Source organism: Amia ocellicauda, chromosome 10, assembly GCF_036373705.1.
Source record: "Amia ocellicauda isolate fAmiCal2 chromosome 10, fAmiCal2.hap1, whole genome shotgun sequence".
NCBI classification, from domain to species: Eukaryota; Metazoa; Chordata; class Actinopteri; order Amiiformes; family Amiidae; genus Amia; species Amia ocellicauda.
Window position 1 is genome coordinate 14,511,446 of NC_089859.1, and position 13,174 is coordinate 14,524,619.

At 41.8% G+C, this 13,174-nt stretch overlaps 1 protein-coding gene across 15 annotated transcripts in view; it reads right to left on the minus strand.

Annotated features, from left to right (window-relative positions):
- The window catches only part of dlg3 (discs, large homolog 3 (Drosophila)), a 94,537-nt gene that overhangs the window by 3,387 nt on the left and 77,976 nt on the right, over window positions 1–13,174 (minus strand). For 6 of the 15 annotated variants that reach the window (XM_066715136.1, XM_066715128.1, XM_066715125.1 and 3 more), the window contains 10 exons: window positions 10,215–10,329; window positions 5,649–5,825; window positions 4,770–4,845; window positions 3,859–3,961; window positions 2,319–2,360; window positions 1,842–1,892; window positions 1,607–1,708; window positions 1,152–1,324; window positions 619–728; window positions 334–425 (listed from right to left, as the gene is read on the minus strand). In XM_066715136.1, the coding sequence (XP_066571233.1) occupies window positions 334–425; window positions 619–728; window positions 1,152–1,324; window positions 1,607–1,708; window positions 1,842–1,892; window positions 2,319–2,360; window positions 3,859–3,961; window positions 4,770–4,845; window positions 5,649–5,825; window positions 10,215–10,329 (1,041 nt within the window). Of the gene's footprint in view, window positions 1–333; window positions 426–618; window positions 729–1,151; window positions 1,325–1,606; window positions 1,709–1,841; window positions 1,893–2,318; window positions 2,361–2,972; window positions 3,019–3,858; window positions 3,962–4,769; window positions 4,846–5,648; window positions 5,826–10,214; window positions 10,330–13,174 lie in introns of all 15 variants that reach the window. The other 9 variants (XM_066715135.1, XM_066715132.1, XM_066715138.1 and 6 more) reach the window with 4 other exon arrangements.

Sequence of the window (13,174 nt, forward strand, 5' to 3'; positions counted from 1 at the left end):
TAAGACTACAGTTCAACCAAAAATAGACGACCACAAGGCTGAATGAAACGAGCGTGTACATCACACTAGACAGCGCTGAAGCTCTAGAACAGCTTACACAGCAAGGCAATTACTTCTAACATATTAAGGGCATCATTGCAAAGATGTAGCCTTCCTATACAAGTTAGGAACATCCATTTCAACAGGTTAGTGAAGTTTCCAAGAAAAAAAATAAAATAATTAGCAGTAGAGATGCAACTACTATATATTCTACATTTTATAGTGCAGCTTAAAATATATAGAAATATTCTCCCATGGTCATCTACCCTGCCCACTTGTTTTAAGGAAACATACCTGTAAAGTATTCTCCAAACTCCTGCTCCAGCTTCACAGCCTTGTCAAAGACTTTATTGGCTTGTTCATACGTCTGCCGCTTATTCATTTCCCTGGGGGACCATAAAACAGTTCAGAACACAGTTACTGCACAATTCCCCATTTAAAGGATATTAGTTTGGGGGTTTATGTAGTATCAACTGCAGCCCCCTTAAAAAAAAAAAACACCAAAAAAACCTTTCAATTCTGATGTTTTCTTACCTAAATAAATACATTAAAATTTAAGAGACATAGCATCTCACTTACATAAGGGCTTCGATGGATTTTGGCTTGATGAAAATGGCAATTGAATAAAGTTGTGCTTGTTGCAATCGCTTTATGGCGTTCCCAGACACATCCAGGATACAGTGCTTTCCCTGCAGAAATGGGTGAGAATGGACAGCAGTCAAAAAAAAGAAGCAGAAAGTGATAGCTGCTGTTCGTAGCAAGAGCAATTTACAGTGATGCATTAATTGTAAATATTGACATATAATTTGAACCGGTCAGCCTAGTTTATGCTCACCCCCCCAAATTTAGTAGCTTAATTTTACCTATTGATTTATCATCAGAAACCATGATTAGGCACAGCAGATACAATAAACGTCCTTAAAGGTTTATAACTAATTAAAGCAAGAATATTCTCAACTAGTCCTTTCAGTTAAACTATGTTATATGGAAGCATATAACTCCTGGCACTGATTTGTACACATTCCCAGACTATTTCTTTCCAGTGTTTCGTGTGGCATGTTTTGACAAGCGGTGTGATTAAACGCATCCTGCACTATGACGCACTAGCTCACCCTTTCTGCAACAGCTCTGACAGACTGGATGCTAGTCCCATACAGGTTCTCATTGAACTGCCCTGCCTCAATGAACTTGTTATCCTGGATATCCTTCTCCATTTGCTCCCTGGATATGACAAAGTGGTAGTCCTGACCATCCACCTCATTCTCTCGTCGGGACCGAGTAGTGTCTGCAGCCAGGGAGAGACAAGAGAGGCACGTCTGACTGAAAGTCGCAGGGCAGGGCGTGCATCCTACAGCAGCTTGTGACCAGATTACTTCATTATAAGCAACTGTAAGTAACTAAAGTCTGTAACACACATACATGTAACTAAAAATGATCAACTGAAATCTGAGCAATGTATGAAGACCACAACAATATATTGAAAAAGACGACAAATGGGTTATTTTCCAAGTGACTTGAAAGAAGCCGACTGGTTGAGCCTGTGTCTACGTTGTGAAGGAATACTTACGTGGTACACAAGAGCCAAATTTGTGCGGAAACTCTGAGATGAGATCGTCATTTATTCTGTCCTTCATTGGCCCCAGGATTATCACTGGTCTTGTGTAATGAACTACAAGAGAATACAAATATCAGCCAGTGATTGGCTTCTCAAAATAACAAAATATGACTCACTGATTCATTGATATGGATGTGCTTTCTTGACATTAATCAGATGGGAAGGAAACAGTGAAAATATCACGTACTTTCCTGTCGCATCACTGGTTCATAAGACAAAATGGTGTCTTCCTGGCCCTCTGAAATACGAGAGAAACAAAAACAGGTTTGAGAGATTTCACGTTTAAAAGGAAAATAACTTAAACATTACCATCCCCCAAAAACTCCCATCTTTTTCAAATGGAACATAGATGCGACATCTCTTTTTGGATACGATCTAACTAAGAACTTTCCCAACGCGCCTTTCTCTTCCTATCCGCCTTCAAAACAAACACGTTTATGTAAGGATCTCTTTTGGAAGTCACAGTTCCAGTCCACTGTGCTTCTCGACAATCCTTGGATAATGCCAGTGCACCAGAGAAGTCTGTAAATTAATAAGCCTGGACGCTGAATCGAGACTAAAAAAAAATAATTTTATAGTAATTGCTGTGACAGTGAATAATTATTATTCTTAATTTGTGCTGGCACCAAAAGCCAAAGAGCAGTTTTCAAGGATAGCTACTTACTGGAGCTGCTTTCACTGTCGCTTGTGTTGGACGTCAAACATTCTAAGGGGGGGAAAAAAAAAAAAAAAGGTCTTTGAAATCTTATGGAGCTACTAGGTACTATAGTTGATCCAAAATGCACTCCAGTCCAGGTCTTGTTTGTGTTCAAGCACCCCCACTTACCAAGAGATGCGAATTAAAAATAAATAAATAAAAATGTTCCCCTGAAGCCCCCCAAAATAATAAAACAAATGGAAAAAGCTAAGAATCTCAGGAACCTGTCACTGCAGAGGGTATTTTCTTTAGAACTGGCTAGAATGGCCAGCAATAGGAAATTAATTGTTTCCTCTTAGTATGTTCCTGTTGACCTTAATCCTTTTACAGATAGGCTTGCCTGTGGCTGAGGCCAGTTCAGCCACGGGCAAGACCGAATAAAGCCAACAGAAACAACTTTTTTTCTTTAACTTCTTGTCTCTGCTCTTAAGGTCAATAAAGATGCATAAATATTAACTGGGAGACTTCAATTTGGATGTGGGGAGGGGAGGGGGGTCTCTCTGTTAACTATCAAATTACATGCAAGCTGTGGGGTGGGGGGGGCAGTCTTGGCATATGGCCCTGACTGTTGCGTCCCTGTGTCTGATGGAGAGGCCAGCTGCAGGAGAACCCCACACTTACTCAGACTCTTTGATCCATAATAGTCATCGCTTAACCCTGGGAAGTCCTGAGTATCCAGACAGCGAGAGCAGAGGAGGAAACACAAAGAGAAAAAGAGCAGACAGAAAGAGGAGGTTAGTGAGAGCTGTGGACAGAGCAGAGGCTGAAAGACGTGTGCAGAGCTCTCGGGAAGGACAAACACCAGCACTGTGCTCGGGGGTTACATAGAAGTCTGTGTGATGGAATTCAGATCACCAAGCCAAAATATATTGCCCACCTAAAACACCTTTTTCTACGGAAAAGCAAAAAGCATTTCCCTCTTGAACACCATACATCAGCAGAAAGGATAATCACAAGCACCGTAGTGGTGAGATGAATGGTGGGGAATCTCTCGCCCATGGCTTCACTTAGTCTTTTGGCTCTTCAGGCAATTGCATAAGGAGGAGTGCTTTAACACTGAACAACTACTGCTTGGTCATTTACTTTTAAGAAGGAAAGTGAACAAAACACTCCGGGACTGGGAATGAGAAAAGGGAGGGGAGAAATCAGGATGCCTGCTCTAACCTCTCAGCACAGCGCTGCGGTTAGTCGTGCTCCCCACCTCCTGCACACCAGCTTGAAGTTAGCCTCAAAAACGACTGACAAAGTATACACACAAGTGCATATATATGTGGATGAATATTTATGCATCACAAGAACAGCATCGTTTCAAGGATATTTTGAGGTCTCACTACAGGTTCATTTACATATGATGTCAGTCATCTCTGGTGCAAACTTGAGGCTATTACTAGAGTGGCATAGTCAAGAACAGAGCGCTCCCCACGTGCACTACAGCAGAAGAGACAGGAGAATGTCAGGAAGTGTTAAAGTGCCCCGGCGAGGCAGCCCCGAACACACTGGTACTTACGTTCTGGCTCCACATTCTCCTGCACAATATTCTCCTTGCTCTTGTAAAATGGAAACTTGCGCGAGAGGTTGAAGCTCTTTTTACGCTTTACTTTGACTGACTGCTGAGAAACACGCAGATGGAGGACAGGGAGTGGGGTGGAAATGAAACAAAAGAGAACAGAATGGGTTTCAATGTAATGCACACAAGCCAACATTACTCATGCAAAAAAATAAAAAATGTAAAAGATTAATGAACAAATGGAAATGATGAACTGCACATCAGGGGGAAAAATCAAATTCAAATGAACTTAACAAAAACGTGGTAAACGGCATGAAAGAGGTACAAAGGCTGGGATCTGTAGACTCGATGACCACATCTCAAGAACCCAACTCCAGATGTTCTTTGTCTCACTTATAAAACTGACTGACTCAGCAGATTCTGCAAACAGACATACATACTGCTCAAAGGTCAACAGAATTTTCCATTTTACTATCTATGTGATCTTCAACACCTGTATTGGTCTAGGAGTGGACTGAATCTGTGGAGATATACTTCATGAATGCAAGAACATCACTACAAGAAGCTTGGTTATTTTAAACAAACGTGAGGAAGGAATGCTAGTATTCAAACAGACTAGATCTAGAGAGAGGGAGAGGAAGAGTTCTGTAAAGCATGGCCTTCCCACGGGATGGACGGTGCTCCGTCTCTTTCCAGTGAACTGGCACATAACCTGGCTGTCTAGAAAAACAGTGCAACTGAGTGGAGCCTGAGAAGCGCCCCTCTGGTACCGACACCAAGACTCAGGTTCCCACGCTATGGGGAAAGTGGGTCAGCTCCCTCCACTGTGGGGTCGAGCGCCCGCCCCGGGATACCGAGACACCGGGGCCACGGCTTTCTCGTCTGGCTAAGGCCCAAAAGACGAAACTCACCCGGTTGGACTCGATCATGCCAGTCCTGGCGTGGAACTTCACAGTTTTTAACCTCGCTCGCTCCTTCTTCTCAACCCTGGAGCACAAAAGGACAGGACTTGTAATCGATGGTACAGTGTGGAAAAGAAAAAGCAATAAAAGCAATCTGCCGGGCCTGGAAACCACACGCGAGAGGGAATAAGATGTCAGGTTTGCATTTATGTTATTAGTTATAATGCTATTTGCATCCCTGCCTCTATGTAACAGGGGGAACATGGCTGTCTCAGGGGGGAGCGGGGCCTGCTCAGGGTAAAACACGTTACCACGAGAATCGCAAGGGAACACACGCAGTCTCAACAAAAGCTACCCACAGAGACTCAGGGACAGCAGGTTTCAGCTTACAATGTCCCAGCGGCTGCAGCCTCCTGAAAACACACTCCTCTCTCTGTAAATCAAAAGGACTCAACAGCACGTGAAGGAAGAGCCCATAGAATAAAATGGTGTTTTTCATTCCAATAACAATTATATTGGATTATTCTCCAAATCCAAAACCCATGTGTGTAGAGCTGGGGTATATCCAGGCAGAACAGAGGTAATATCAAATGGTGAAACCTACCCATATCGGTTACTCTATTCTCGCATACATTCTAGCTTGTGCCTTACACTCGTAATCCTGACATGAGCCAAGCCTCAACCCCAACCCCCAACTTTAACCTGAAACCTACTCCACACTAAACCCTCACCTTCATTTTCTTTAAAAAACTAAAACTTATAAATGTTCAGGCCTTTAATCCTTTTTCACGCTTGTTCAGTGACATATGGTAAATCCCTCATTGAGCTCTTTATTCTCTGTCTTGAGGTTGTGTGTGCGTGTATGTGTGCTCTGTGTGGACAGGGTACCTCTTCTTGCTGGGGATGACGCCGATCTGCTCGCTCTCCCCGTGGGGCGTGACGAGCCGGGCCTGCCACCACTCATCGTCCGAGGCATTGATGACGTGCAAGATGTCTCCGTACGCGAAGCTCAGTCCCTGGCTGGGCAGACAGCTGTCCCGGGTCCGGTCGTAGTCAAACAGGGCTCTGCAGAGAGAAAGTGAAGGCGAGAGAGAACAGGTTGAAACTGCAGCGAGGGACAGACAGAGTATATGCTGTACATATGAAAAAAGAAAAAGTTACAATGTTATTTGTATGACTACGATGATGAAGATCAGACCCAAACCACTAGGTGCATTTACATGGCCATTTCTGATTGGTATCAAATGCACCGGAACATTTGATTGCGATCAGTGGTGTTGCATTTGCACTGCCATTTGATCAGGATCAGCTTTCAGCCGCCACAGGGGCCCTCGTACGCTCACCAGCACGCAAGTCCAAACTTAAATATATGAATATATTAAATTAGTCCTTTAGGACACTACTTTATGAAAAGCAGTTGTTTAATCTTGTTGCAAATTATACTAACAAGGAAAACACTTTTTTTTTTTTTTTTTTTTTACCCGAAGCATTTTAAATAAATATACACATTTCTAGATAACATAAAAAAAGTTAAACTGCTTTAAATAAAAGACATTGTGGACTCATGAAGGGTAAGATGAGCCTGGAGGATACATTGCTTCATTGTAGAAGTAGGCTAATAGGCCAGGATTTTATTATTTTTATTATTTTTGAATAATTTGCTTTCCAAAGATGCAAACAAATCACATTCAATGTATGGTGAACTATACACTGGATACAAAGCTACCGGTTATTCTGTTAGCAGTCTAAGATTCAATATACTGTGAACTCTTGCTAAAAAAAACAAAAAGCACTTCAACCATCAACATTATACTTAATTAATGCATTGTTTATGTCACAACTGACAATTAGTGCAATCACTACAATTAACAGCAATACAAATACAAATATACAGCTATACATATATACACACATACATACATACACACACATTAATATACAGTATATATATTTACTGAAAACAAAAATATTCGTAACCCGGCATTTTTCTTAGATTTAGATTTTTCTTCTGTTCACTAACTTTGCATTTAGTTAATTGATAAATATAATCTATTAACATGTCTATGTTCATTCTTACTTCACAGCATTTTTTTACACCTGCCTAAAACTTTTGCACAGTACTATATATAGTTAAAGTGAGAAATAAATTAATAAAAACACAAGTGATGGTGTTTTTTTTAATTAATATACGGTATATAAATATTTACTGAAAACAAGAAAGATGCGTAACCCGACGTTTATTAGAGACCGACTTTTGTTTACAGGATCATGCAACTACCTGGCGACTACTGGAGACCAGCTGCTATTTGAGACCCGGCAAGTATTGGAAGTGTTACGGTATATATTAAATTTAGTCTTTTAGAACACAGAGCTACATCGAAAACTGTCTTAATCTCATTAAGAATTATTATAACAAGTAAGAAAAATACAATTATATATTTTTGCTAACATGAAATAACAAGCCAGTTAGTGTTAGTTTTAACAGTATTTAATTAATAATACAGGCAGTAGGGAAGTGCTCTATTATCTGCTCCACTGATGTAAAGGCTGTTTGTCTGCTCCAGTCTCTAAAACACACGCCGCCGCAGTGCATGCCGGAACTTGAGCCGGTCAAGCGTTTACACTGCCAGGATCAAATGCTACCGATGCATTTGATCCGGATCTACACCATCTCCCTGAGAGATACATTTGATCTGATTGTCGAACGTTTACACTGCCATTTCTGATCCTGATCAAATGCTACCGATGCATTTTACCGGATAAGAAATAGCAGTGGAAATGCACCTACTGTGTTCACCATTTTAAAAATTGTAGCTTTTGTTTTCAAGTGAACCCGAATGTCTATTCTGTAAGTCATGCATCCCGTGTGAACGTCTCTAACTGTAGACTGAATGAAGTTTGACGGACAAATACCTTTCAAGGCACAAAAGGAACGGGGAGAAAAACAGGAAACTCAAACTCAAAAGGTAAATCTATACATCTGTACAAGAAAGAGTACAGCACCTTTGTGTCTTTTCCCTTTTTGAGAAAAGTGCAGCTGCAAGGCATTCACTTCCAGAGAATGGGATGAAATGACCAGAGAGAGACACACCTAGCCACAACTCCTATAAACTCGAAACCCACAAAGGCACTTCCCCCTGATTGGGATCAGGGGGATTTTTAAATGTTTCTACTTCCCCCTAACTCCATGTACACGTGTTGAAACAGGTTTTGTTAACGCAAACTAGGATTAAGGGAAAAGAAAAAAAAAACTCCCACAGAGGTGCAAAAAAGACTGCCGCCCTGCAATCTGCTTGGGGGTTATCGGGTTACTGGTTGACCTGGAACAATACCTGTGTGTTCTCCACTGTGTCGCACCTATCCTCAGGCAGCACGGCCCTGTTGCGATCTGGTGTTGCGATCCAGCTAGCGATACTGCCTCTCTCGCTCCACTGGTTTTCCAGCTTTGATTCGCTGCCATTAATCTCAGACCCAGCTCTGACGACCTGGGTAAACGGTGGAATTTCTGTGTCGGCCGACGCTTGCCGTTACAGCGTGCATCAGCCAGAAGAAAAGCGAGGCTGCACAGCGAGGATGAGACCCTAGAGTACGATTCCAGCTATTGTATACTCTCTGCGATGGTAATCTGTTTCATGTTGCTGAAATGCTAGGTCTTTATCTGCCACTGCAGCTGCTGGAATGTGAAAACACCTTGAAAAACATTTGTTTCACAGTACGCAGATTCTATTCATGCACAGAATAAGTTTTAATTTCCACAAGCAGCGTAGACTCCCATGGTAGAGAGCCAGAGCCTTTCTTGTATTTAACGTGAGGCTTTACAGTCACATGTACCATTTAATATACATTTTGTCCCCTTTCTGATTGCCTTTGATATTTCTGTGGCCTTACATTACTTGTGGAGTTCTGTCATGCCTGTGCTGTAATTGTTCTGAGTTAGTGCCACTGGGTTTCACCATTTAGGAAGCCGTACATGTGCAGGAGTAGATGGGAGCTGCTGGCTGCCTCGGGCCTCTGCTGCAGTGAGTAGAAGATGCTGAGGTGTTGGTTCATGCCTTCCTTACCTTGCCTGTTGATTACTATAATTGCCTGCTTCCTAGACTACTCAATGGTAGGTTTTATAAGCCAAGGCTACCACAAAAAGCTGCTTGGAGAATAATTACTTGCACTGACAGCCATCAGAAAATTACTCCCTTTTGTAATGTAACCTTTTAGAAATGACTTTAAGCCCATGATGATTAGCTATAGGGACATGCTAGCTCTTAATTTGGGGTTTGTGCATCTCACACCATCGTGTTTTATATCAGCCTTCTGTGTGTTACAGTAGAAGAGGGGAGAGAGGAAAAAAAAGCATCTTGAAATTGTCTAGAAGTAGAGCTGCCTGCTCCAATGCCCCTCTCTACAGGCCTCTTAAAGCTAGACTTCTCTTAATAATTATTATTATTACAGCATGCCATTAACCACACTGCATTTTCATTTCATTTAGGTACTTTGTGTTTTCCTTCCTGTACTCCTATATATTTTAACACTCAAACACCCTGCAGGTTGAAGACATACAGCAGGCCAGACAACAACAACAAATAATCACAATACAATAATTACAGCTCAACTTGCAACCCAGCTATAATCAAACCCACACCTGTCCTGAGGAAGTGTGTGACATTGCACAATGGCCAGGAATCCTGACAGATAGGCACAACACCTGTAAGGCAGGAGAAGCCTGTCCGAGAGAGCGCACATCAGGAATGTCCTGGTTAGATCCACGTCATGACATTTGTCATGAGGATCTGCTTGTCTGGAAGGCATTCCAGAAATGTCACAATTCAGGACACTCCCAGCTTTCAGGGAGACTATAATGTCTTCTCTGTATACAGATCAGTAGTGCCTGTGTAAGCGGGAGGATGAGCCTACCTGAAGCAGGCTTTTAGGAAGTACCCTGTGAACTCTATCTTAGCGCCTCTCAACACTAGTCCTCTAGGCACAGGAGGTGTTCTTCTCATTCCACCTGAGCTCTAATGCAGTTGAACCTATCATTCACTTAATTGGACCAATTTAACTCTTTCCTCCAGTGTAAAGGCTGATAAGATTAAGAGACCTGTTATCTTTGCCCCCCTGAGTCCCAGAGATGAGGATCAGTGGACTTGCATTTGTTTACAAGGCTGCGTTTACAGGCTGGTAAATAAGTAATGATGCTAGAGAGGTAGTGTCAGGACTTACTTAAGGTGGTGGTTAGACATATTAAATAGTTCTGTTTTAACACAACCAATCAACAACACAACATAAGTCCTAATCGGGACCAAAACTCTCTAAACAGCCAGCCTTCAAAGAAGTCATGACCATTTACTTTTTACCAGGATTATACACACAGCACGAGGGTACCAATGCATTTTCTGTTTTTCCTTTTACCACATGGCGAATGAGCCCAGGTGGATGACTGTCCTGGCAGGAGTGTCGTACCTGACATAGAGTGAGCGCTTCTCACTGGTGCGCAGGGAGCCAGACCCCGAGCTCATACTGCTGTTCATCATCTGCTCCCGCAGATCGTGGATCTTGGACTCAAAGCGACTGTATTCTGCAAGGAGAAGCACACAGAGATCAGATTGGGAGAAAACTGCAAACAGAAGAGCATGTGCATCTAGAAGAGCATTCCTAAAACCCAGGCCCAGCTGACCATCATCAGAGCGGGTTTTGTTGTTGGAACTCTGGTGCTCTATAATGCTTGGGGGGCACAACGGTCTACTTTTAGCCATCGTAGGGTTAGGGGTGGGTAAGAATACTCTATATAGAATCACTTGAGCATTCATTTACTACTACTCAAATACAATTATACATTTTGTAATTTTACATTATTCAGTCATACAACTTAAATGCGTTTACCACCTTAATGTGCATACTGTTTAAATACAATAGATGTAGCCAGGTTTTAACCTTAGATAGCTACGCTTTATTGATACTAAACCATATGTAGGCCAGTGAGTATGCAAAAGGAGGAAAGTGAAGTAACGTCTAGAAATATTTTGAGAAAACAGATATTGAATAAATTATGCAGTGTAAGACTGACCTATCAAAAAACACTCAATACTTCACCACGTGATGGGCCTATCAATAAAACGATTAGCTCAATGCTTCACCATTTACAATTTGAAGCATACTGCCATTATTGTAAGACAATGATGCAAAGATGTCTAAGTCATGTGAAAGGAGATATGCTGGAACATTGCCTGTTTTTTTTCTACCCAATTTAAAGTAAATTTAAAAATGGAAGGCTGTTCAACGGATTTTTAATCACACCGTTCCTCGCGGTTGGATTAAAGGATTACACATGGAGGAGAAGGACTAAGAGTATGTGTTTGTTCTAACATTTCACAAGGACATTCAAAAGTCGCTGAAACAGGAATGCAATGTCTCCATTGTAACCTTGCCTATAATAAATTTAGAGTAAGCCGACTGATTCCTAATGTGCGCCATTAATAATCAAATTTGTTCACTGAACTGCCATGTGCTTTACTTTGCATGGTACTTGACTGTCTTTTACAGTGCTAGTTTAGTTGGTCCATTGAGATTCTCTCCCCCACCCACCAAATTTCTCTAGAGTAAGCATAATATCCCGAACTGAAAAAGCTTGATAAAGAATGACTAAAATTGTAAAGGCTAAAATCGTCTCTGGTTTTCTACATCAGAACTTTACATAGCTTTACTGTGTGATAAATTAAAGAAAAGAAAAGAAAAAAACATACAGCCCATTTTCAAAAGATTCATGTCCCAAGTATTGAAGATTGAAGTTCATCATAAATCAGTGTCAAGAGGGCTCTTAATATCTCCAGCTAGGTCATTAATAATGCATATTAATTAACTTTAACATGCACCCATCATTATAAGCAAAACCTCAGAGGAGGCGAAAGATTTCTCTCAGCAGTTTTTGTCACCCACTACAAATGTATTCACACTGGGAAAGCTCAATGTACAACACAGGCATCTCAGCATTAAAAAAACATCCCTTTAAAAACAGATTCAGACAGAAATTTCAAATTACCAAGAGAGATTAAAACAACAGTAATTCAATTACACATACAAAATTAGCTTTTTTATTTTAAAGACAGATTTTTGCAAGATTTTAATTTCTTCACTTCTCCCAAATTATTAGCACAGGCCAATCCCGCGAGACGCACGCTGCTCTCCTTTACAATGCCACTCTGCTGGCAGCAGCGTCTGGATACAATTCAGCCGAAACCAGAAGAAGAGAAAGAAAAGCAAACAGAAACTGAGCCTCCGGCCAGATCTCATCGCCTGTCGTTCGAGGCACACCACGAGAGATGGGCCGGGGAAAGGGTTAACAACAGAGAGGATAGCGAAACTGCGAGGTGAGGTAATTTGACACCACCTGCTAGTAACCCATAGCAACCAGGGCACAATGGAAACTTCAGTCGGCTCCACAAGGCAAATTTGGGAACAGCCAGAGCAGAGCAATCCAACCAGTTCAGACAATCGGAGAGAGAGAGAGAGAGAGAGAGAGAGAGAGAGAGAGAGAGGGGGGGGGGGACAGCACTGGGGATCCACAGACAGGAGGGCACAGAGTCCCCTTTTCTCCCCGACGGCTTCCTCTTTAATTGGGCATGAACACCCAGAGCCCCTCTTTCCCCTCCGCTCAGTGCAGCCCACAAGGAATGGCGACCACGCTGACATCGTTAAGCAGCTGCAGTGAGTGACAGGGGAGGTCATTAACTTGTACAGGTGGGAAGGAATGGACCAAAAGTGTATATCTAATGGACACAGATGGAAACAGCTGGTGTCTGCTGGGCTGGCTATCATGGGGATATGCAATCTGACACCATGGCAGTCCACACATGCTGATAACACCAGCCCCCACCCTACACCCTGTCACAAGCAAGGGACTCCAGCTCCACTAGCCGCTTAGTAGGATAACTTTCAGCCCAGGGACTACAGCACTCAGACCATACAAATGGGTACATTTTAATGGTCTTTGAAGGAACAATGTAAGCGCCTCTAAACTAGGTCATTATGCATCTTGTATCGATTGGTCTGTCCTCATGATTTGCTCACTTTTTTGGAATCTGTGGAAACCCATAGTCCTACACATCGCTGTACTATAGACAGAGGCACACCAAGACAACCAGTAAATCCAAATTGCGTGAACTTAGGGATAAGGAAAACATACCAGTTTTTCTTAATTTTTTCGTAAATCAAAAGCAACACAGTAGGAAATAAATATTTTAAATAATCAATATATAGATATATTTATATATATTTAAAACAAATATATAAGGACTCTAGCAGGCATTGGCTTAAGTAACAACTTATTAAATTGTACAAAAACTGCACTGATGTTTCGGTCGCTACTAAGTACATTTTATGCTGTCAGTTTATAGACTTTTACATTAGCTTTTAATTAGTGCCCG